General features: G+C 38.3%; 1 protein-coding gene and 1 long non-coding RNA gene across 6 annotated transcripts in view; one reads left to right on the forward strand and one right to left on the reverse strand.

Annotated features, from left to right (window-relative positions):
- Window positions 1-15359, reverse strand: part of AQP9 (aquaporin 9) — a 30014-nt gene extending 14655 nt beyond the window's left edge. The window contains exons 1-3 of one of the 3 annotated variants that reach the window (XM_067004147.1): window positions 15341-15359; window positions 14622-14750; window positions 1289-1415 (exon numbers count right to left, since the gene is read on the reverse strand). In XM_067004147.1, the coding sequence (XP_066860248.1) occupies window positions 1289-1415; window positions 14622-14723 (229 nt within the window). In that variant the 5' untranslated portion in view covers window positions 14724-14750; window positions 15341-15359. The other 2 variants (XM_013177546.3, XM_067004148.1) reach the window with 2 other exon arrangements.
- Window positions 1-23847, forward strand: part of LOC136791726 (uncharacterized) — a 139668-nt gene extending 115821 nt beyond the window's left edge. For all 3 annotated transcript variants that reach the window (XR_010834331.1, XR_010834332.1, XR_010834330.1), the window contains exons 6-11: window positions 1664-1782; window positions 10006-10101; window positions 15019-15137; window positions 16835-16860; window positions 18627-18699; window positions 23176-23847. This is a non-coding gene — a long non-coding RNA (uncharacterized lncRNA). The remainder of the gene's footprint in view (window positions 1-1663; window positions 1783-10005; window positions 10102-15018; window positions 15138-16834; window positions 16861-18626; window positions 18700-23175) is intronic.
- Window positions 23848-23942: the final 95 nt, after the last annotated feature.

Raw genomic sequence — 23942 nt, forward strand, 5'->3', positions numbered from 1 at the left:
TGCATTAGAAGGTTTTACCTGCCTATGTGTAAACCAAGAGCTGCAGCTTAAAGTTGTTCAGACAATAGGAATGTACTGCTGAATTAACTTTGCATGGTATCAGTGCACCATTCTACTCACTTTCAATGACAGTAGCAAGACTGCATGTTTTGCAGTACCTCAAGCACTTTCTAATAGGAACTTAGAAACTTCCTCATGCCTGCTGCTTTGTAAAAGAAATTGTAATCTCTGTAGAAGAGAGATTGCCGCAGTAGTTTCTGCTGTGGCAGCTATTTATTGATCCAGTTATACATACCTACAGATACCTGCCCAGCTGAATTTTACCCCCCTCATGAATGGTCAGAAATTCCTCTATGGGAACTGGAGTACAAGGGAACCATTTGCTCTAAGAGCAATATAAACTCCACATACAACACAGAGTATTATGTATTATAATACATACACCGTGTATTATTACAACTCATGAGTTTCTGTTTTACAGGGAGGATTAAAATGTTAAAGCAGTTATACCAATGTTCCTGGTATTAACTGGGTCAAATTGAATAGTAGAGGTAGTAGAGAATAGTAGAGAAGCAAGGCATGTCAAATGTAGCACACAAAGACACCTGTGGCTTAGCCATTCTTAGGATTCCTGACCAATATATAGAGGAAACATTAAAGCAGAAACAAAGGGACAATGACAGTACACTGATAGTGTATCACAGAATGTATCTCAAGTACTGAATCTTTTTGCTGTTTCTGCTTTCTCTAATCTGTTTTTTCTGAGAACAAACAAAGCGAGTTTCTTTTAAAATTTGGGGCAAGGAGAGGACTTGCTCGTTATAAGACATGGAGAGTTGAATTGTACTCTCTAAAGCGAACTCTGCTGCTTATACCCTTTCATGGGTTGTCCTACCTCCTACCTGGCTGGCAACCATTTTACTTGGTGAATGCAGGATTCTCTCTAATCTTTTCCTGGTTATTATTGACAGAATTCTCAAAGCAACACCAAATAGATTTCTGGTTTGCACAGACCACTGCTCATAAAGGCCAGAGGTGTGCCAAGGGTGTGAACTACCACATTGTATAGTTCGGATTAGAATTTGTTGGAACTGGTTATCAAACAGAAAAATAGAAGGAAACAAGAACACAAAATAATTACTAGCAAAACTCTGATGCAGATTCTGTTGTAATGGTGTTTGTTACTAATAGATACATAACTGTTTATTCCATGAATTGGAAATAATATAATAAGGTAGCCTTAAAATTGTGGCAATAAATGCTATATCAGAAAACAGAAGTCACTTACCAGAAATCCCCCCAGACACGTACACTGCTATGGTGACTGCCATTGCAAATCCAACAGAGACTGTCATGGGCCCGCCATGTGCTCCTCGGCTAAGGATGGCCTGCGCCACACACCCACATCCAAGTGCCTGTATTTTAAAAGAAAAGTGTGAAATCTTAAGCATGTCTGTCAAATGTTATTGGTTAGTTTGCAGCTCTTGCTGATGTCCAGGTATAGCTGAAAATGTTGTTTACGTATTGAAAAAATGCTAGAATTTGCCATTAGTGGCATGGGTACTGTTGTTGCCTTTACCACAATGAACATTTGCTCTTATTTTCCCCTGTTTTGTGACCAGAAAGAATGTCTGCTAGTAAGAACCTCTCTGTCTCTCTACAGAAAACACTTTTCAACTATAATGGTGTTATACAACTCTGAATTTGGAGCCTGGAAAAGATCTCACAGTCTCCACAACAAATCTCTGAATCTGAAAGTGAAGAGGGAATTATTTCTTTGTGGTAAGTTTCCAATTCCAGATTATAGTTATAAGCAATGACACACACATACACAAAAAAAAAAAAAAAAAAAAAAAACAAACCTATAAAAGACTCTTACTATAAAAGTCATGAAAAATAGTCCAAAAATGTTTAATGTTTAATACTGAAACTCTGGAATGAGACAGCTGTCTGAAGATTAGAGAGTGTGTTACTCTTACGCTGCCTTGATGTCATATATTGCTCTGTCAAAACATGAACTGCTAGACCTTACTGTCAGTGATTTTAAAATGAAGACAATAAATGAGGGAGAAAGCCAGAACAGGTAGTATGACTCTGAGCCATGCAAGAAGATTCAAGACTAAGGGCAAGAGAGATTAAAATCTAAGAGCTGTTATGGACCAAGGCAAAGAAAAGACAAGTTAGGGCAAATCATAGTGAAATCAGACAAATAACGTTTGTAGCATCATAGTTCGGACAGACTTAAAAGTAAGTGGTTACTTATACTCCTGAGGTATAATTTTTCCCCTTGCTGTGCTCAGCTAGCTTTCTGCGAGTGCTGAGTGCAGGGTATATTGTAGGGAAAGGGAGAGGAGCTCTGGCTGTGGAGTACAGGTGAAAGTCTGGATCTGGCTGGTTCAGTGCTGTTCTAGGATGCACAGGAGTCAAGAAGCTTCAGGGTATTTCATGGGCTTTGCCATTTGAACAGTCAATTCAAGTGGGGATACCTGAATAGTCCACGTTGGAGTGTACTCAAGAGATTTAAACTAACTTCCATTTTATGCTGGTTCTTCCCAGAATGAAATTCAGCAAAACATTTAAATGTATGCTTAAGATAATCTTTATTCAGTTCTAAAAACCGTGCTTAGCTTCAAGTATGTATTGAAGTCAATAGGAAATATTTTCAAAGGTACAAAAGGCCTTTAGTTTAGGATGGACTAGGTGGTCTGTGTTTGCTAGAAATCAATTTGTCTCTTTGAAAAATCTTCTTTTTAAATACACGCCTATTTCTGAATAAGGACCCAACACTCAAAGGAAGATACCATATAATATCTGTAATCTGAAGTCATTTGCTCCTCCGCAGGTATAAGCAATCTGAATCATAACATTTCTGGGATGTGATGAGATTTATCTTGAGCAATGTTAATTAATTTGATGCTAAATTAGATATTTATTTTCCTCCTTTTATGGTACGTGGGAATCTGTTTGTTTTTTTTCCTTCTTGTAAAAGTATTGCATCTTATCCAATGCAGTTGCTTTGGTCTATCTCCTTGCTTCACTTTAGCATTCTGCCATTACTGCACGTCACCCATGACTGTGTTGTAAATGACCTTCCTAACTATGCATATTTGAATACCTAAAATACATTTTCTGGAGAAAGGCTTGCTTTTAGTTGCGAGGCAGTTCCATTCAGAAACGTGTAATGAGAAACAATGTAATGGGAAAATCTCTCCTGCCTTAGAAATAGACTATACCAAAAAGATTTGGTGATTGAAGTTTAACAAGCAAGTCCTGCTAGAATAGATGCAATTTAAACAGGCAAACTCAAACTTTTGTTTCCATTATTTCCCCAAGGTTTTAACTAATTCCAAAATGCGATAGAGAAAACTCTCAGTAAAATTACTCTCAACCAGCTTTGCAATGCAGACAGAGTTTGTTATAAAAGTGCCCCAAGAATGTGTCGTTATACCCAGGTGCAGTTCGTGCCTTGAGGTTATAATGATGCGAGCAAACAGAGAACTGTATGGTGCCAAAGTATTACAGCTGTCAGGATATGTGAGGGTAGGGTGGTGTTAGATAGCAGTAGTTTATTGGACTGTATAATTGAAAGTTACAAGACATTCAAAGCTGTAGTCAACTGCTGTGCAATGAATGGATGACATACGACTACGTTATGCATTCTCTCATTTCTGTTCGTATCTAATACCTCACTATTCCAATGTTAAGCACAAATGCACATACAGATATAAAAGCAAAACAAAAAACATTTCAGCTGTTCACAACTGAAATTACATGTTTTTTTAAAACTTCATATGAGAATTCTACACATCATATATTTATATGTTTAATGAATATGGAAAGAATGTGTGTGCTGAAATTTATAAAGTTTAAGATTATGGCACAAGGCTAGAGGAGGCGGAATTAGCGTTCTCCAGCTTTCATTTTTCCAGACTTCTCAAAGGGAGTATTCCAGGAATTGCCCCAAGCAAGATTTAGTGAAAGGTATGGCTCAGATATGGAGGAGGATCAGTATGGGATGGTCTGCAGCCCTGTGTGAGCTGGGGTACAGTTTGCCTTTAGGGAAGTAGTTAGGTCTACAAGTATGTACTTACGCTTTGAAATGGCATGGACAAAAGTTAGCAAATTCAAAAGAAAAGGCCATTCTTTTGAAAATAACAACCTTTACTGTAAGGGTGATGAAAAAAGAGAACAGGAGTGGGAGAGATGGTTATAGAAAAGGATAAGGGACAGTAACCATATCTATGTACATCAACTGCAAATTCACATGAAGAGGGAAGGAAATAAGAGAGGATGGCTGTGGCCTCCCTTCCCTGATTACCATAACCAAGAAGAATCATAGAGAAACAGCTGTGTAGTCTTCTTGCATAACAGCTACTGTTATACACATTACAGGGAAATATGCAACTGCAGATGCTCTATTTTTGTGCTAACTGGTCTCAGAAAACTGAATCTGCAAACAAGAAGGCATACAAGCCAGCCTGAGCACAGCTGCACTGGCTTTGTGCTCAGTGGGTGTTAGTGAGTGACTGCCTGCTCATGTATGACCAATGAGGCAGGCACAGTCCGTGTGTACCCATTTGGAGTTGAGGAAACTGGGGACTAAACCTGCAAATCTGAACCATGTCACAGAAATACTTTATCTGCTGTCATTTTAAGGAGGAGAGAAAGACTTTTTTTTTCTCATACTTACTACTACTAGGCTGACATAACTGGAAACTATCACCTAATCATGTAATTACGTGAGCAGCAATTTAATACCCTGTGAATCTCTGCTTGGCTGAGTTAAGACCAACTTGATCATCAAGTTGTAACTAAATATTCTAAGTTTCTAGGCCAAGCTCAGCCATCAGTGCACCCACACAAACCCAAGCACACAAATTTGATGGGACTGTAATTTAGAGTAGAATATAGTCAGGTATCTTTATCTTATCTTGTCTTACGTTACCAGGTTTTCATCTTACCAGTTGTCTATCTCCTGATCTTAAATTTACTGAAGTAGTTTCAGTTCTGACTTTTTTGTTCACAAAGTAATTAGATTGCTGTCATAAATAATATGTCTGGGTGTGGAATAGCTGTCTGCAAACTCTGCCAAAAAAAGTTGCTTCATGGACATTAGATCCTTCCCATTGTCTTGGGTAAGAAGGCTAATGTTAAGAAAGGAAAACAACTGGCCTCTTGTGAGCATAATGTCTTGTTATTCTCTGGCAGCTTGCAGAACTTTATCCCACTCAGACTGAAGATCACAGTGCCTCTGTCTGCACTATTTTCATTTTTTATTTTACAAATGTGTGGAATAGCATTTTTCAGTGTAAATAGGATTTCTTGCAAGATTGGAATCCAGAATTTTAGGGAATCTAATTTTCTACATGGCCTGTAAAGCCTTAGACATCTTAAAGCATAAAGTTTATATTAAAAAGACCCCTTCTTATTAAACATATCTACTGGTAATGTGCATTCATAGCTATACACTCTTACTGTAACAGTAAAGAAGCAGCCAAGACTCCTGCTTTTTATCAGTGTGGAGGCAATGATGTGTGTTTTTTTCTATCTTGTACATCACCAGTTGCCAAGCTCTGGTGAGTTAAATCCCTTCAGTGGGGTAGCATAGATGTTCATGAAGGCAAAGTATGGCCTCAGTGACTCCACAACTGATGATATTCTGCTAGAATACAAGAATTCAGTGTGATACAGTGAATTCAGAGTCAGCTGTTACAATAATAATAATAATAATTTAATTATAAGATGTACTCTTTCAATAGAGAAATATTAGAAAAATACTTTCAGAATTTCCATTTTAGTTAGTTTTCAAGACATAGTTAAACAGCTACAGATAATCATGAAGAATCTCCAATGATCTCTCCACCACTTCACAATTTTCTGTAAGGACGCCTTTGTTCAGGAAAGGCGGTAACCCTGCCCTTTCCCATGCCACACTCCCACCTGTAATCTCCCCATTCCCCAGACAGGCATTTCCTGCTAGTCAGTGACTTGGCTGCTCCCCTTTTCCAGACTGGATGGGCCTGCAGCGTTGCTCTGGGTCCTGCCGCACGTGCTAGGTTCCTGCGCCATGCTGTGAAGGGGACAGGCTGCGGTGCTGTTCAGCATGTTAGGCTAAAGCTGTGTGCTTGCTGCAAGCACTCTTCTGCTGTCCCAAAATTACCTGTCCTGAGCCTGCAGAAGCAGAGCAGTACTGCTGGGACACTCGAGGACATGAGAGCAAGCCCTGGCATTTCATTTCTAAGGGAGATTGCCACAGGTCCTCCACACAGCCAGGCTCAGCACCGAGCGTCTAGGCCCTTAAAACAGGAACACGGGAGAGGGCTGGGAGAAGTGGTTGCATTTGCCCTTCACGTCAGGTAGGGATCTCCCTGGCCAAAACTGCCCATGAAAACATTAGAGGGTTGATTGTGATTTTCTGTAGTCTTACGCAGTTTTTTCCTCTGGCCCCATTAATATTTCCATGCATGATCACCCAAATGGGTGTTGCTTATAAAAGTAGTAAATAAACTTTTCAGATGAAAGTCCAATTACTAAATTGATGGTGTCCTTCTAAAGGGCTCTAATTCGGAGTGTATTTTAGAACTCACTTTCATTTCTAATCTCTTTATTTACAAAACAATTCTGATTAAGAATTTATCTGTTTGCATTTCATAACAAGGTTTTTTATCATGGATTAGAAAGTCTTTACATACAGAGACATGGTTTTGCTATGTTTGTGTATTATGTATAGCCTTAATTCAGCCTGGGCTGTTAAGCATTCTTTCAACAGAGATAATAATGCCAACAGCAACAAAAACAGAGATGCATTAGATCTACTGAAATTCAGGGCATGAGCTCTGCAAGAATTCAACTCAGAGGAAATTCCTGTTCTTCCAGGAAAAAGCAATCTTCATCTCATTTCTTGTCTAATATTTGCCATCTTTTGTTAAATCAGATAGTACTTAAAAAGTTTAAGGTGAGATAAAAATAGAGCTTAACAGGCAAGTAATTTTAAAATAGTTTAAAAGCACATGGCTTTTATTTTATCATTAATTACATATTTTGGTGGGGGCAGGGGGATTTTTGTACATTACAATTTAATCAAACTTGGAGTAATAAAAAAATCACTACATCCGTTCTCCTGACGATCCCCTGGGACACAACCAATATCCTCTTAGGTTCAAATGGATTTCCCTTTATTTTTTTCAGACTTACTGTTTAATAAAATAAAGGTTTGAAAAAAAAATATCATTTAGTTAATTAAATATTATAGACATAAGCCTTCAAATGATTGCCATTTTGAAACTTTTTTTAATGACAGAAAGCATTACTACTTGGAGACATGAATGTAAATTTAATAAGGCTTTGGATGAAATGTGTACATAAAGCTTTTAAAACAAAGATTTGACTCAAATTGCTCTGTGGGAAAAAAATAGTGAAAATATTGAGGTACAGACTATGCTGCATTATATAAATTGATGCCTTTAAATTTTTATTACTGCTTTTGCACATGCAATAGGAGACAAATAAAAGCTTGAAATCACTTGAAATACAAAGGTCTGCATTCTCTTATATTTTATTATGATTAATATTGCACTCTTCATCCTGAAAAGCTAAAATGCTTTTCTTTCCTAAATTATACAGGGTAACTGGCTTGAGTCAATTTCTTGAGAGAAGATTGTTTTTATTTTCTTACTAAGTTTTAGAAATTTAGGAGAGAAAGGAAATGAAACATTTCATGTTTAGATGCAAACTGTCAGGAGTGAAACATGGCCCCTTACAAAGGGGCTAGGAAGCAAAGATGAGGCAAGGGAAGAAAATCTTACCTAGCAGCCTCATAAAAAAGGAGTATAGTCAGGTGCTGCTGCCCTCCCAGGTTACTCTTACTCTTGATCTGAGGTGTGCTGTTCTGCTTTGCTTCCTACACCAACTGAAAAGATTAAAATCTCTCTAAACTAGGATTAAATGTGTTTAGTCTTCGTAATGGTGCTTGGAGAATACAGGAGCATGCTTTGACGTTTATGAGAAAGGAGGTTTCCTATCATCTCTTAACAATATAAGGGTACATATCTTTTCTTTGACTCTCCTTTGGGTGCAGAAACAGGGCAGCTGGAGCTTTGCTGTGCCCTCATATTCAAGGGACATGGTTACGAGTAAAGACTCAGTATGTTTTATTTCTAAGTTCTTTTCTGTTGGGGAAAAAAAAATGTTTCTTTGAGCTGAACGCTTCCTCTTTTTTGGTAAAGAAGCCTTTTAGGGATGGGTTAGAAGGAACTGAATCAAATTCTCCTTTAAACCAGACCATGGACTGGAGACCTCACTAGAATGCACTTTTAGCCAGAGTGGTTCATTCATCTGAAGTGCTGAGATCACAGAGACATAAACTCACTGTATGGCATGAACCACATCTGTTATCTCTTCTGTTCTCCAACAGTTTATGACAGTTTTAAAAAGTGATTACTTTTATTACTATTTTTTAATTTGGCCAAAGGTTTGAAAAAAAAGCTTGTAAATTTCTGCCTGTAAAACCTAAACTGACATTTTGCACTCTCATTCCTTCAAATATTCCAACTGTGAATCTTCTGTGAGGCTAAGGGAGAGTGCCTACACTTCAGTTCTATAGATGCAGACTTTCTGGGGGAAAAAAATAAAAAGCATCTACAGAAAAACTTCTCACAAAATCAGGTTCAATTTACTGGAACCTCTTGGTTGAACAATGAGAGCCGTTATGTGTTAGGGCTGATATTGCAAAGTTCAAGATAACTCTCTTCTAAATCTTTCATGCAATACAGAACATCTGAGTCACCTGAAAGTCTAAAATGTCATATACTGGAAAAAAACAAATAACCACAATTTTTGCACTTCAGTTTGTATTGAAACCAAAGGATTTCCTGTGACTTTTCAAAATTATTTGCCGTAATGAACACACAGTGTAAAAGAATGGTTGGGTAACCTTCCTTTCAGTTCCTTCACATTGCTAACTATTTAGCTGAATTAAAGAATGACTTCAGGGCGATCTAAGTGTTTTCTAGAAAAAAAAAAAAAAAGTAATTTGATAATGTAAAATTATAGAAATAATAGCACTGTACAACAACACCTCCTTAAACTGAGCCCACCTGAGGATCTTTATTACCACTTTGACTTCTGTTTACAATGCTAATCTTATACAGTTGTAAGAAGGTGGAAGAGTTTGCACATCTTCAACAGAATCATTAGCAAAATGTAAGGTCTTAAAATATATACAACCAGTACATTAACTGAAACAGAAAGGACTCTGAGTTTGGGATGACATGGAAAGGAAGCCTCTTATTCCCATAAAATGAGCGGTTTTGGTCTAGAAGTTCAGGATTAAGTTCTGTGACATCAGATTCATGAGTGACTTCAATTATTTAGTGGTTGAACTCTAATATTACTGCTAGAGACCCTAATTTATGGATCTCTGTGGAATATGAACCACTTTTCAGAGTACAACCATGGCTAAGACCCATGGTATTTGTAGCATTGTATAATATTTAAAAATCTGTTGAGCGATATATCACAATTATAAATGTTTTAATAATCTTTTTTGTCTACCTTTGACAAACTTAAGTTCATTGTCTAACAGGCAATTATATAAGATTCTGTACTGCAGGAAAGTCAGTGCTAATCTCAAACAAATTTGTTAGAGATTACTCCTACTTACTATTGCTGTAAGCCATTTCGTTCTATACAAAGTCTCCATTTCACAAAAATTTAGAACAAGAATTTATTTTCTTTGTGTAAAAATTCTAAGTAGTAATTTTGTATTAAACGCTAAACACTTACCTAAGGAGTAAATGATGAAAAGCTAGATTTGCTTTCATGTAATAATATGTAATGAGGATTCTAATGCATGCTTGGAATAATGGATATATATTACTGTACAGTATTGTAAGTAACATGCACTGGAATCTAGGGCCACAAAAAGAAAGATATTGAACAGTTGCTTAAATTTTAATCTTCTAGACTGAAAAAATCCATGAAATGTCATACTTAAAAATTTTTCAGGCAAGACTGAACTCCCCAAGAAAGCAGAAATGATAACTTACATAATGAAGTGGTCAGAATATGAAAACAAGACAAAAAGATTTTGATGAGCAACAGGTAAATAGCCATTCTTCTAATTAGTTGGATTGTTTGCAGTGGGCGATATCATGCACTCAATTCATGCAGGTGCTGATGCACTGCAGCCTCTGCACACACAAACATTTGCCTCAGTGAGAGTTTTGCAAGAGGTTCCCTGCTTCCAGATGGGGTCTGGGCTTTGGAATAGAAAAGGAATCCTTCTCACTGCTAGCTGGCTTTTGTGTCCCTGTTTACTTTGGGTGGGGCCATGCACAGTGAGAATTGTGGGAACATTCATTTAGTTTTCCACTTGGTACAACAGTAACAACTGAGGATGATGATGTCTTAATTTGCTCAGTGTTGGTCATACTCACTTATCTGACTGTGTCCTTAGAGAAGCAATAGATAGGGAAAGTTGCAAATATGCTGCCTACTCGTCTTTGTATGCTAAATGGAAGCCTGTGTTCTGTTTCATCAAAGAAACGTACGTTGCTCTGGACTCAGGAGACACTGGCTGTTGTGCAGCTCCTTTCTGGGAAACTGTTTAGTAAGATGCTCTTCAGAGTGAAAATGAAATACAAACTATGTTAGGTGAGCAGTAGCTGGTAAAGGAAGCCATTTGGCTTCCATTTGGCTTCTCTTTTTTGGAACTATTCCAATTCAGATATACTTAATGGCATAAGCCAGAATAAATCCCATTTTGTTTGAGAGCAATGCAGCCAAGTCCCAAAGGAGAAATATGGAGAGAAACATGATTAAAAGCACAGAGGCAGTTGGCTAGTTGAGTTCCAGGCAGACTCACTGGAAAGTCACATAAGCCATCTATCTGATTCAGCATGGCTTCTTTACTCTTTTGTGCTGATACCCAGTTGGTCCCTCCCACAGTAACCCACAGGAGCCCCGAGAGGAAACATACTGAACCAGGAGACATGCTGGAAAACAAAAAGCTCCCCGGAGTGCTCTTTCTCAAGGGAGGCCTCAGGACAGCCCCAACTACAGAAGGCTGAGGCTGAGACTGATGTGTGTATGCACTGGCCTCTGAGCCCACCGCACTACAAAGGGGCTGGCATTCTCCTGCCTGCGGGACCTGTTGCACAGGTGTGGGATGGAGGGTCCTGTCCCAGAAGTTGGTTCTAAACACACTATGCAAAAACTGCAATACTCAATATCCGCTCATAGAAAGCGTCTTCCTTTTCAAATGTTTGTTCAAAGCTTTATAGGCAGATTGTGTATTTGTGAGGATATTCATTTTAAATTACAAATGGCACAATGAAACTTTGCAGGTTGGGGGTTTGCCATGGGACATACCAAGGCAAATGCAAGGCATAGACTGGAGCTCACAAATAATGTGAAAACAGAAATACCAAGCCTAATGCACATTCCTCATTGCCTATGCTGCAAGTGTAACTTAGTTATATTAAAAATGCATCACTGTTTGTTGTTTTGTTTTGTTTTTAATAGAAAACACATATGTGTTTAAGCACAACATTTTCTCAGCTTGATGGAACCTCATAAAGTGGATGTGATATAGTTCAAGACACTAACCAAAAGCTCAGTATAACCAAAACCACATGCAATTTGCATTTGGTTATGGACTGAAAAATGTATGTTTTCTACTGCTCCAATTCTTGTCCCAGAATGTAACTGGAGAAGCTGTGCAGTGCCTTAGGGAATAATTCACGGCCTGATACTGAAAGAAATATTGTTCCCCTGGAAGAATAGGTCTAAGAGTAAAGTAGCCTAATCACCAACAGGATTACCCAGCCAGGCGATAACAGCAGCTGCTCTGTATACCATTGGATCTGCCTATACAGCAGAGGACTTCCAGATTTGTACGGTATGGTGTTGTTCACTGAACCCTCAGAAAGCCTCAAATCAGGTGCTTTGGTAAGCAGAGAAAGGGGCTGGCAGCGGCTAGTCCATATTACCAAGGCATGCTGTGCAATATAAGCAGATCTGTGAAGCAGCCAGTTTAGAGGACCTAACTATGGACATCTCAGGGTGGGGATTGCTTAGCCGTATCTCTAGTCTGATCCAGTGGCTGAGCATCTATTAACGGTCAGCACCTTTGCTGTGCTTCTGGAGCTCTCCTTCCACTTCAGTTTCATCTGAAAAGAATTCAGTTTGCAGGCTCTGAGACTATGCTGCAAGGCAAACCACAGCATATTAAGTAGAGATGACCAAGAGATGTTATCCAAACTCTATACCCAGGGACTTTTTCAAGGCTTGTCGTCTCAATTCTGTTCAGCTCTGCAGGTGGAGCCCTTCTCACCTCCAGGGGAAGGCTTGTTATTTGCCTGATGTTCTAGGTGTCCTGAAATTAATCTTACAGATTTTACACTTTACAGTTTGGAAAATAATATTGCAAGACTTGAGAGTTACCCAAGATGGTAACTTAAGCTCTTAATAGTACATGGTCTGTGACGTTCTCCAGAAGAAATAGAAATAGGTGATTTGGGGGGATGGAGTTTCACCCAGCTGGCTTCTAGAGGTACTGGGCTGATCACAGGTTTAGGTACCATCGGTTAACACTGACTTCCAGAGAGAGCCTGTGGATAATGGAAGGGCTCATCCCTGCCCTGCTCCCTGGCACAGGTCCTCCGTACAAGCTGTAAAACCCATCACAGTGGCAAAAAATGGCTTTCAGGAAAGATTCAAATGAACAGCGCTGTAGGCTGTGAACTCTCATCTCGCTTTCAGTTTGTAACAGGATTAAAACATAGTTGTAGTATAGTGGAAGAAAGCTATCACTTCGTTTGCATACATAGTCTGTTTTTCAAGGATTTCTGCCTCCTGACTTATCAGGGTGCCCCTTTGATTAGCTCTAATTTAAGTTAATAAGTTTAATATTTGTCTGCTCTTTAAGAGAAACAACTTACTAGCTGACAGAGCCTAAAAGCGGTATCAATAAATAACAGCAGAAAAGTCCATTTCTTCCCAATAAACTTTGTACTGTTGCTAACTTGCACAGTCTAAAAATAAATTGAGGTATCTGAGCACTTGGAAAGCTGCAGTTTAATCCATGTGAGGATCTTCTCTGCTTTAAGCCAAGCTTAAAACTAGAAAGGGTAAAATAGAATTAAGAAATTCAGTCAAATTATCAACAACAATTTTAAAGCTTCATTTTCTACTATATTCATATGGGGAATATAATAGAAAATGGACTCTGTGTTTCCATTTCCTTCTAGTCTTGTGCAGCAGGACATTAAATAATAGCATTTGCAATCTAATCTGCACTTTAATACGTTTTCTTCACTTGCTTAATTGTATTAATGGACAGAGGAGGATGATCTTGTGGCGAGGACAGAGGACTGGAAGTCAGGTGATCTGGGTTATATTCAGAGTTCTGCAACAGGCTTCCTGTGCAGTCTGCTCTAATCAGGTTTGCTAATATATAAAATGAAGATAATGACATTTCCCCTCCTTACCAGGGTGTTGTGACACTTAATTCATTAATGTTTGTAAAGTGCTTTGTGCTCCTTGCTTCTAAATGTGCTCCTTACTGTAATGTCTTATGGATCGTATTAAATTTGAGAATAATGTTACTTTAGTGCCTGTGCACTTCAGTTGGCTGAATTGTAGTAAAGACCATTATTTTCATGTATTTTATGAGCTACTGGAATTTTTTAGATGGCTTACTTGAAATTTAGCTAATATAGTTACAGTTATAAAATACACTATGTCATTCCTATGCCCGATTTTTATTTTTTCTGCCCTTTCACTATGATGAAATATTTAGCAATAAGCAAGACGGTCTTGTTCAGACTAAGAAGAGCAAGAGAGTTTGGCATAAATATTCTAGCTGCTTGACTTCCAGCTCTGCTACTGAGCCTGCTCTCTACCCTGGTATATCACCAGACAGCTCTGTTTCCCAGTGCAAAATGCACAGAAATCTTGAGCAAGAAATGAAGTCAAAAAGCTTTGGGGATATGAAAACATGGAGCTTTGTTATTTACCTAATATTGTAACAGCACTACAGAACCAAGCAAATGTATAATTTATGTAATATAGTTAAAAACAAAACCAAAAATAGTTAGCTTACAAAATCTCTGAAGATTCAGCAGTGTAACTGAATAAATTCACTACAAGTCACATGGCTAAATCTCTGTAGCACAGGAAAATAACTCAGCTAAAATTCTCTTTTAAATGTGCAATACAATAGGTTTTTTAAAGCAAATGGAAGTTGTGCATAGAAGTGAAAGTAGAATAAAATGCTGAGTTTTTAAAAAACAAATACGAGAGTATTGTTAATATTCACTGTGTATATCTGGATGTTTTAAAACATAGTTGTTCAATGAAATTCTGCTTCTATAAAAATCAAACGTTTATCAGTTGTAATATATAAAGCTATGAGTTTTTAATAGCCAGTGATAATTACATCAGGTGAAGAAAGGAATTACAAACTTACCATAAATAGAAGCAATTCATTCAAGGGTGTGCATTGTTTTTCAGGCAGTAACCACGCTGCTGGTATAGTACAAGAAAAAGCATACATGTCCCCCTACAAGCACTGTCCAACAGTAAATTAGTAGGAAGGAAGGAAAGCAGCTGACACTTACTATCAATATAAAAGTTCCCAGGAATTCTGAAAGGGCTTCTTTAACCAAGCTGTTCTTCAAGGCAAATTTCTCCTTTAAACTCCTTTTGCTTTTCCGGCTCATTTTGGCTTCCTCTATTGCTCTGGTGCCCTAGTTACAAATACACACAAAATTTGCTCTGTAATCGTCCCTGCTTCAGCTGAACTTTGACACTTTTACTTATACATTGAAATATGAGATTTCATCCTGTACAGCCAGTGAAATCATCTGACTGCAGGCATTGACAGAACCAACACAACATGCCCTAACAATTCATCATGAGTTTTCCATCCTGTGCCTTGTCTGAGTATGCTTCTATTTATACTGGTTAGATAATACCAGTAAGTTTACAATCAGAACTTTTCTTTTTTTCTTGCAGAATGGATTAATCATTATCTTTCTGGCTACATTACTTTTTTTTTTTTTCTTCCTGGTAAAAATGGATAAAATGTTCCTGTCACCCTGATCAAGAAGAAAGGCAAAAAGAGAAACCACAAAGTAAGGAGCCAAAATATGGTTGAAAAATTCACTCTGACCTAGATTGGGATTTAAGCCATGCTACTATTGGCTGTCTGAAACCTTTTCAAGGGGAAGTTGTAAAAGAGATTGAATGCTTGTGAGGATGCTATGCTCTACCCTGTAAATAAAAGCTCTTACCTGGTCAGTTCTGAGGGATTTTAGCGGCTAATGAGGAATCTTACCTTGGTTGTATGTTGAATTTGTACATTCACACACGATGCTCTTTTTGGACTCAATGCCTTGCTCTCTAGTGACCTGCCCTGTTTACAAAAGAGCAACGAGGCAGAATGAATTAGGAACATTTAATGAAATCTGCTTTGGTCCAGTGGCTCTCTATAATGCAGTATAGGCAAATGAAGCACTGAGAATGACTGTATGTTCCCAATTATATTTAGCTTAAAAGCGCATAGGTGCTATAATATGAAGCATTATATTATTATTGGCCATTATCTTAAGACCTGAAGTTGGTGAATATCTCAAAGAATTGGACTTCTTAGAGAAAAATATTACACTTTTAATCTTTTATGCATTGTGAATGCTTTTATCAGATGTGATACTAACCTCACTGACATGTCATCTGGTTGATTTACAAATATTTTCTGCCATTTGACTTAACACCAAAAGCTGAGCCCAGTTGTGGTAGGTTATTTTAGCATGTGTTGTAGATGTCCAGTGCCTCAGTTTGTATCTGTCCTCTTCTTTTTTTTACCTTGGTGGCAAATGTGTTTAGGTCCGTCAGTACTGCCCTATTCAGCTGTGAACAGGACAAAGACTTATGGAACTGGGCAAATGGGTCACTTCTACAATCCCATCAGTGTTCATCTTTTTCTCAGTCTAGGATTTGTTGAATGTTCACTACAGCTGTAGCCTCTTTACCACCACCAGTTTCATCCCTCTTACCACCCAGTTTACCCTCACTATCCAATTTTAATCCTTAAGCCTTTTTGCATGTTCTTTTTGCTATCTCTGCCTCAGCATTCAAATACCACTTTGCCATTAGCTGCTTCAGAAAATGCTGGCCTGCAGAGAGCCACATAGGTGATGAATTGCAAGAAGACTGCATCCGTCCTGGTGCTCCATGAGCTGGGTGAGCACCTGTGCAGCAGCAGGCACACACAGATGCAGAGGTTTATTCTGTAGTGGAGGTCTGCACTTGCACAGAGACAGCTGAAGCTGCTTCTGGGAAGCCACAGAAAACAGCTTATGTACTGCAGTTTTCAAACCTTTACCCCATACAGCCGCAAAACAAAGATTTTTCAGGACCTTAATTATCACAGGATGTTAAAGTATATGTTTATTATGTCTGTGAGAGAATTTGTCTTGCAGAATTATGGGTACAGTAGAGCTGAGGGAGGATCCTGAGGAGGCCATTCATTACAGGAGGAATGAGATAAACTGCTTCCTCTCTTCCAGGAAAATGAGAAATAAATAAATACATTTATGAGAGCAATTTTTAGTTGTTTGTCCATAGCAGATCTTTCTCTTGTGCAGATGCAGGTCTCCTTCACAAAGTAGTATGTAACTACCTCTTAGTTTAGTCTCATAACAGGTATGAAAGCATTAACTATTTTTCAACTAACGACATCAAAATAACATGTCAGTGACAGAGACAGAATCCCCTACTCATTTGTCCAGATGATGTTGCCTTTCCCATAATTTTTTTTTTTTCTTTACAGGGTGGAGAACCATGTTCCTGACACAAGTATGTACCGTTTACATTTGCCTTTGTCAGATTTTCTTCAATAATTTGGCAAATCTTTCCAGCTTTTGGCAACCAGCAATTTAAAGTCACTACTACACTTTTAAATATTTTTTTTTTCAAATGCAAAAAAGGGGCAACGCATAAAATTTGAATTCAGTATATCCTTTCATTATATTCAAAATGAGATTCTAAAGACACTTCCCAAATCTAATAAATATTTACATGGCATTATGTGAAAGTTGAGAGAAATGTAAAGATGAAAGAAATGCAGGAAATCTTTGACCTTAATTACTAATCCATGTTCCCTGATACTGCCTTTTTGTCACATACAATACTTGGACAACGTGGCTGAACAATGAAAAGAAAATAGCACAGTGATTACTGTTCTCTGCCAATCTCCCTTACCTGGGCCCTGCTCCCAGTGTCACAATGGTAAGGATAATAGCTGTGCCACCTCTAAGTAGGAACAGCTGTGTAGTCTGAGGGAAGAAATTGCGGACAACTTTCAAAAATGGAAGTCATATATAAACGAGGATCATAGAAAGTAGTACAAACTGTCATCTTAAATGTGGAATCACAACATAGGTTACCAAAAAGATTTTAAGGAGCACCTTGACAAGAATGTAGGAGTGATACCAACTTTTTCAAATTTCTTCCACAGAGGAGTCCTGGAAGAAAGTACGTAAAGCTATAGAGGATGAAAGTGTAGAAGAAGCATTTAAGGTGGTCAACTCAGCAGAAAAGCTAAAAGAATTTTTTTGCCTTGCTAAAGAACCAGAACCAAACTTCAGGTGGGCTGAGCATGAGGAACTGTCCTAAAATGAATTCTCAGTAGGACAGAATATAGGAGAAATTGATATGTTAAACAGTGACTAATTGCTGGAGCTGTGCAGAATTCCCTCAAGGAATTCAAATGTTCTGTTATTCAAGTGCTAGTACCAGTGGGTTGGTTTTTTTTGCTGTATTCGATCTTAATGCCAGCAAACTGGAACATAGGAAATCTAGCACTGATCCACTGGTCTCTTAAAAGAGGGCTCCAAGGGTGATCATGGGAACTACAGAACTGTCAGTCTGACTTCCATACCAGGGAAATCAGATGAACTGTAGTAAAGAAAAAAATCAATAGACACAGATAAAGCTAATAGTCCGTAGAAGCATCAAATGGTTTCTGGTAAGGGAGGTTATGCCTCACAAATCTATTGGCATTCTTTAGAGATGTCAAAAAGCATGTTGATATTATTGTTCATGCTTGAATGTGTGACCTTAGATCAGAAGACTGAGACCCTTGGGACCCTTGCCCCCAAGGCAGTCTGAACTGAACTATTTCTTCTCCTCACCTGGATTCAAGTGGAGTAGGAATTCAAACAGTGTATATAACCTAACCATTTTTATGAGTAATCTTCACTCCTACAGAAATAGCAAAGTAGAGAATAATACACATAGCTCCCACAGTTTACATCCCATGAGTAACAGGATATACTGTACTGAATTTTTAAAACTACATTATTCGGAGTATCACATAAATTGTTATTACTGATGTAATAAAACCTAAACCAACACAGCTTGGGACACCAAGGCTATAAATATAAAACTTTTTTTTTGTACTGTAATAATATGTGCCAAATTATTTTTGTCTAAATCTGCTGATTTTAGTTGAATTGGATAAAATCTGAATATGTCCACTGTAATACATGTTCCTTTATAAATGCCTTTGCCTAATTTATATTTATATTTCTGTTTCTGTTTATATTTATATTTTCCTACAGAAACTGCTGCGTGGTACTTAAAGGACATTTTCTGTTTTATTTATTGATCCTGCTGCTGGGGAACTCAAAAAATGTAAGTGAGGATGATCTGAATGTACTGTAATTCAGCGTTCTAATGTTTTTGAGTACACAAAAAAAAACATTTCTTTAGTTCCTGTGCTTTCTGATCATCTTCTGTCTCTGGTCTAGTCCCTGGTGAATAAGCGCTCATAGAAGCAAGCATCTGCAATGTGAAGCTCAGGTTTAGCTGGGCCCACCTTGGAGGGAGCAGTAGGGCACACAAGGTGACCCACTGAGAATTTCTTTGTACTTTCTTCTCTGTTTCTGTATTCTCAGTGTCCAGATAAAACATTTTGTCCAGATCATGAATATGAGATCAAATAGACACCACATGTGTGTTTCAAACTTTCTGCCAGTAATGTGTGAGGCCTCCTTCAAAGCTTATTGAAGTCCACTGTAACTGATGTTGATTTCAGTGAGAATTAAATTGGACTTCCTTTAAAGCAGGACCCAAAACTTTTCTTTGTTCTTGATTGGCTGGGCACGCTATCACACCTCAGTGCATAACTGATATGTTGCACAAGTATATGTTACATATATTTGTATGTAATTGATGATAGTAAATTTCAATAGTTTTGTGAAAAAAATCAAAAAAATTGTACGGACGTGTCTGCGTATAATAGGCCCTGAGTTTCCAAGTTGGTTGAATCTCTGCAATAGCTGTGTGATGCACTGCTGCACTGTGGAGTCCTGCTGGCACAGTGGGGAACAGATAACATTCCACACTGAATGGCTCTGGGACAGGACTGTCAGTGCTGCCAAACAGGAGAGTGTTAGGGAAATGCTGTACGGGTGGTTACGTGCACTGGCGTTATCTGCTGCACTAGGCTGTGCTTCCCTCTACATGTGCTGGATTCGGTTCTAGTGTACGCTTCTCTGGCAGGTGACAGTATGGGCAGGTCTGACTTTCTGAATGCATCTGGGAAAAAGCTATTTCAATACAAGAAAAATATTGCCTTTGGAGAATAGATCAATTTAGTACAGGCACTTCATTATAGCCTATATAGGCACTTCATTATAGCCCTATATTCCCTCCTCTTTTTTCCTGTGCTTTCCCTTTTTTGGAACAGTTAATGTACATGAAAAGTAAGTGCAAGGAAAGGTGATTGACAGCATGTACTTTTTAGAATAACTTTTTCTACATCATGTTTCTGTATAAAAAGCCCTCAAAATTAAGATTGAATTTTTAAATTCAGCTTTGCTTTTAAAAATAATAGATTTCTTGGTAACTGTACCCATGCTGTATGAAGAAAAGCTCAAAGTACATCCTATGGGCTTGCATTGATCTAAGCCCCGTGTTTTCTTAACTGGAATGGGATACATCGTCAAAACCTTATACCTTTCTACAGGGCACACATTCCCTATAGTAACAAACACCCTGTGCCTTACTATGGCTACCAGTAGAACTGTAGGGTTGTGAAAAGCAGATCTGAACCTGCCTAAATAATAAAAAAGATATATAAAAGTCAATGGTAATTACAGATTTGACTCCACTGGCAAAAAGACAAAATAATGTTTGGCAAACAAATAAATGTAGCTAAGTATGACAGCAGATTCATGGTTCTGAACCACAGGAAAATGACAGTGTTTCCTTCATCTGACTTGCTGACCCACTTACCTTCAGCTGTCTCCCACTCCAAGTGCACCCCCCAGATTCATTGCCATCTAGCCACATTTCTGCACTCCATTACAGAAGTGTTTTCTGTAAGAGATGCTGTCCCTGGTGCTTTCTTGCCTCAGTCCCACAAGGAGAGTATTTGTTTGTTTTGCTTCCATGCTCGAAACATTCGTCCTTTGTCCTTTAGTAAGCGAGGTGCTGTTCTGCTTGTTTTTCATTATTTTAATTCCCTTTCAGTCAGAATGATTCACATTTGAATGTTTAAATCCTCTTTGCAGAAATGTAAGCTTTGCTTCTGGGATTGTCTTTACATATGAAATGCTAACAATATAGGTGATAAAACTGTCTCGGGCCCCTGTATAGGAATGTTGGATTGTCAGGCCCAATTCCTTTGGAATTTCCCAGCCAAAATTTTTAATAAAAATAATAATAATAGAAAAAATTGTTCTGAGGTTCAGAGCATGCCCGTTATAGAGTGTACTTAGGAGCACATCCAAGCAGCAATCTTTTGGTACTTCTGTGCTGTATCCATATTCATTAAGTTAATTAAGCTATTAATTGAATATGTAAGTTCAGGTAATTAAATATAAGACTTATTTCTTTAGTTTAAAGGGTAATAATAAAAAATTTAAACTTGCAAACTAGATCACACATTTAGTGATGATAAATGTGACCTGGAAAGTGCAATAGTCCAATATGAATTAGTTAATTGCATCCATTCATTAGGTAATGTACATTAGGAGAAGGTCAATCCATTTGACGCTTGATGTGTTTTACAAATAATAAATTCAAACAGGTAAATTGAAGAGAAATTCACAATAGGAGGGTGTGTTATGTATTTAAACTCAGGACAGAGTTCCTACAGCTCAGAAGCATGTTGCGTGTTATCTTCCCAGTTATTAGCAAGTGTTCTTTACAGCACTGTCCCGAGGCACAGCCCCTCACCACCTGTCCACTCTGTGGAAAAAGATGGGTGCTGCTTTGTAGAGCGGGTGGTGAGCTGCTGCACGGTGGTGACCAGCCAAGCACTGTGGGCTGGATGGGCTCAGGAAGACTTCAGACTTGAGGAGCTGCATCTTGGGTTTACTCCATCACAGGCAAAACGGGCCTCCTGCACAATTGTCTGGTGTGGGACATGCTGCATTTCAAGTGTGGACTTAACCCATAATATTAATTTTTGAAACGGACTCATTTCTAAAAATGAGCCAAACACTGACAGTCTTTCCAAGCACATTCTGTCTCATCACCGTCACTGTAAATGAATTATGTGTGGCTTGCTTAAATCCAAGTTTAAATTTAGGACTGAATCTACCATAGCAGCAATTTACAGTTCTACTGGTATAAAATGGCCAATATCACAGGACAGAAAACTGATCTGTTGGATTTATTTTTAGTAAAAACTACGTAAATCAAGTTTTCTTCACTGGCCATTCCTGGATTTTCAGTAATAAAAAATGGTTGTTCTTGATATCAGCTTTTACTTTTTCTTTTTTTTTAATGTTAAATGTAATGTAGAAATAAAGAAAATAAAAGTAGATTTTAGAACATAAAATATATCCAGACCCATTATTAAGCAATTATTAACAAGACTTATAATATTAAGACAATGAATTAATTGGGATATTTGAAACATTTCTGTCATAATATCTTTCTAGATTCATCCCAGTATTATGGGTGTTACTTTACAGATAATATTGCTTATATGTATTACTCTTTACCTTCTATGTATAAAATACCTCTCTCTAGAGCAAGGACTGATACCATTCTGTGCGCAATTCAAGGGCCATAATTCTTAAAAGATTTCAAACAGCGAACCTCTTTCAAATGATCAGGCTTAGAGACATTTAGAGAATTGATTCAATTAACCTAGAGGAAAAAAAGTGCTATAATGTGTGATTTATATTTGCAGATAAATTAAAATACAACTATCTCCTGAAGAGCATTTGCTGCCATCATAGTCAGTAATGAAAATAGCAGGCAATTAAAATAGGACACCTGAGGCTGAAGCTTTTACTGTATATATCAGAACATGAAGTTCAGATTTCAAAAGTGCAAATCTGAGCTGAAAAATAAGTTAGTGGAAGTTTCTTTTTGGCCCCTATTTTCCCCCCAGAATTGATTTCTAAAGCACATAGGAAACGGGAGGGACATTTACGGATGCATAAGGCAAAGGGTGAAGAGGAGTAGGCTCTCTCAATCAATACTGAATTTGTATGAGGAGCCAGAGATAACACTGCTAAACACCAGAAAGACAGCTGAGAGAACTATGTATAAAATAGAACTTAGGGGTCAGATCAGAATCACTGGGGGACAGGTTTTGAAGTTGATCTTGAAATGAGTCACTGGAAGTGTCTGACAAAACGATGTGATTCAGTTCCTTTGTGTGTGTCAGTGCTTAGAAAGAGTCTGGAGCTCACTAAGGAGCATAAGAAATATTAATGGAGCAAGGAATCGAAGTAGTGAGAGAGAATACCTCTGTAATTTTTGGGTCACTGTATCCACTGTCCATTTCAGTGGTGTTTTTTCTTCCACAAATTAGATCATTTTACCTCTGTATTCATTGTTATTACTGAGTTATTGTCCTAATGTCCAAGGCAATAGTGGTAGCAATCCCTCCTACAAGGAAATTGCATTAAATATTAATAATTAACTATTAACTTGCATGATCTGAAGCCATATCTCAGTTTGCTATCATATAGAAGCTAGGGTAGTGCTGAAGGGCTGAACCAGCTCACCAAGCTGGATTCACCAGTGTGTCCCACATTGTGTCACAGACCTCGCTCCGAATGCTGTTTGGCAAAGCTGCTGTTGCACTTGATGAGAACCCAGTTGCGGTCTTGGCTCTAAGGCCTACATCGTTTGTCTTTCCAGGTGGAGGAAGAGAAAACCCAGTTGGACACCCACTGTCAGGAAGAGCGAAGGCAGGTGTCTGCCACGTTCTGCTGGCTGTAGACCAGAAGCTGCAGCACGGTAAGTGCGGTGCCATTCGCCACTCGGGGAACGCTGGCGGGGTTTAGGTGGCAGTCTGCAGGTGAGTCAGCTGTGAGATCTTTTGCAGTCTGAATTGCTTTTAGACGTAAGAGAAGCATGGTTTGTACAACAAAGAGTCACTGGAGGCTCAGGACGCTGAGAAACAGAGTCACAGGAGGTTGGTGACAATTAGGAGCTTACGCTGCTCCTAATTATGTGGGTTTGAACTGCATCTCCAGATGCACTAGAATCCCGTCTCACCAAAATCTCCTGCAAACTTCATTGACTCAATTTAAGAATGAAACTGTTGTACAGTTCTCTCATTCCTCAAACCTGTTTAATGCAGTCTGTTTTTGAAGGAACACATCTCCACTCTGATTTATTTTAAAACAGCTTTTAGAATGTGTCATCCTTGTGATGAAGTGTTAGGTCTTGTTGCCAGGGTGCCATTAAAAACTGAATTTCTGACGTTTAAAAGTCTCACTTATCCCAAGTGTCACAATTTGACAGCTCTGCGTGTCACATTACAGCACAGTATTTTGGATCCATTTCCTCTGTCGGGGGGGGGGGGGGGGGGGGGGAAGAAGTATGAAAAATGTATGAAAAATGACAGAAAGCAAAATCTGCAGTTTCCTTCTTCATTATTGAGCTGGAGATTTACAGAAGTA

The sequence above is a fragment of the Anser cygnoides genome, chromosome 11 (assembly GCF_040182565.1).
Source record: "Anser cygnoides isolate HZ-2024a breed goose chromosome 11, Taihu_goose_T2T_genome, whole genome shotgun sequence".
NCBI classification, from domain to species: domain Eukaryota; kingdom Metazoa; phylum Chordata; class Aves; order Anseriformes; family Anatidae; genus Anser; species Anser cygnoides.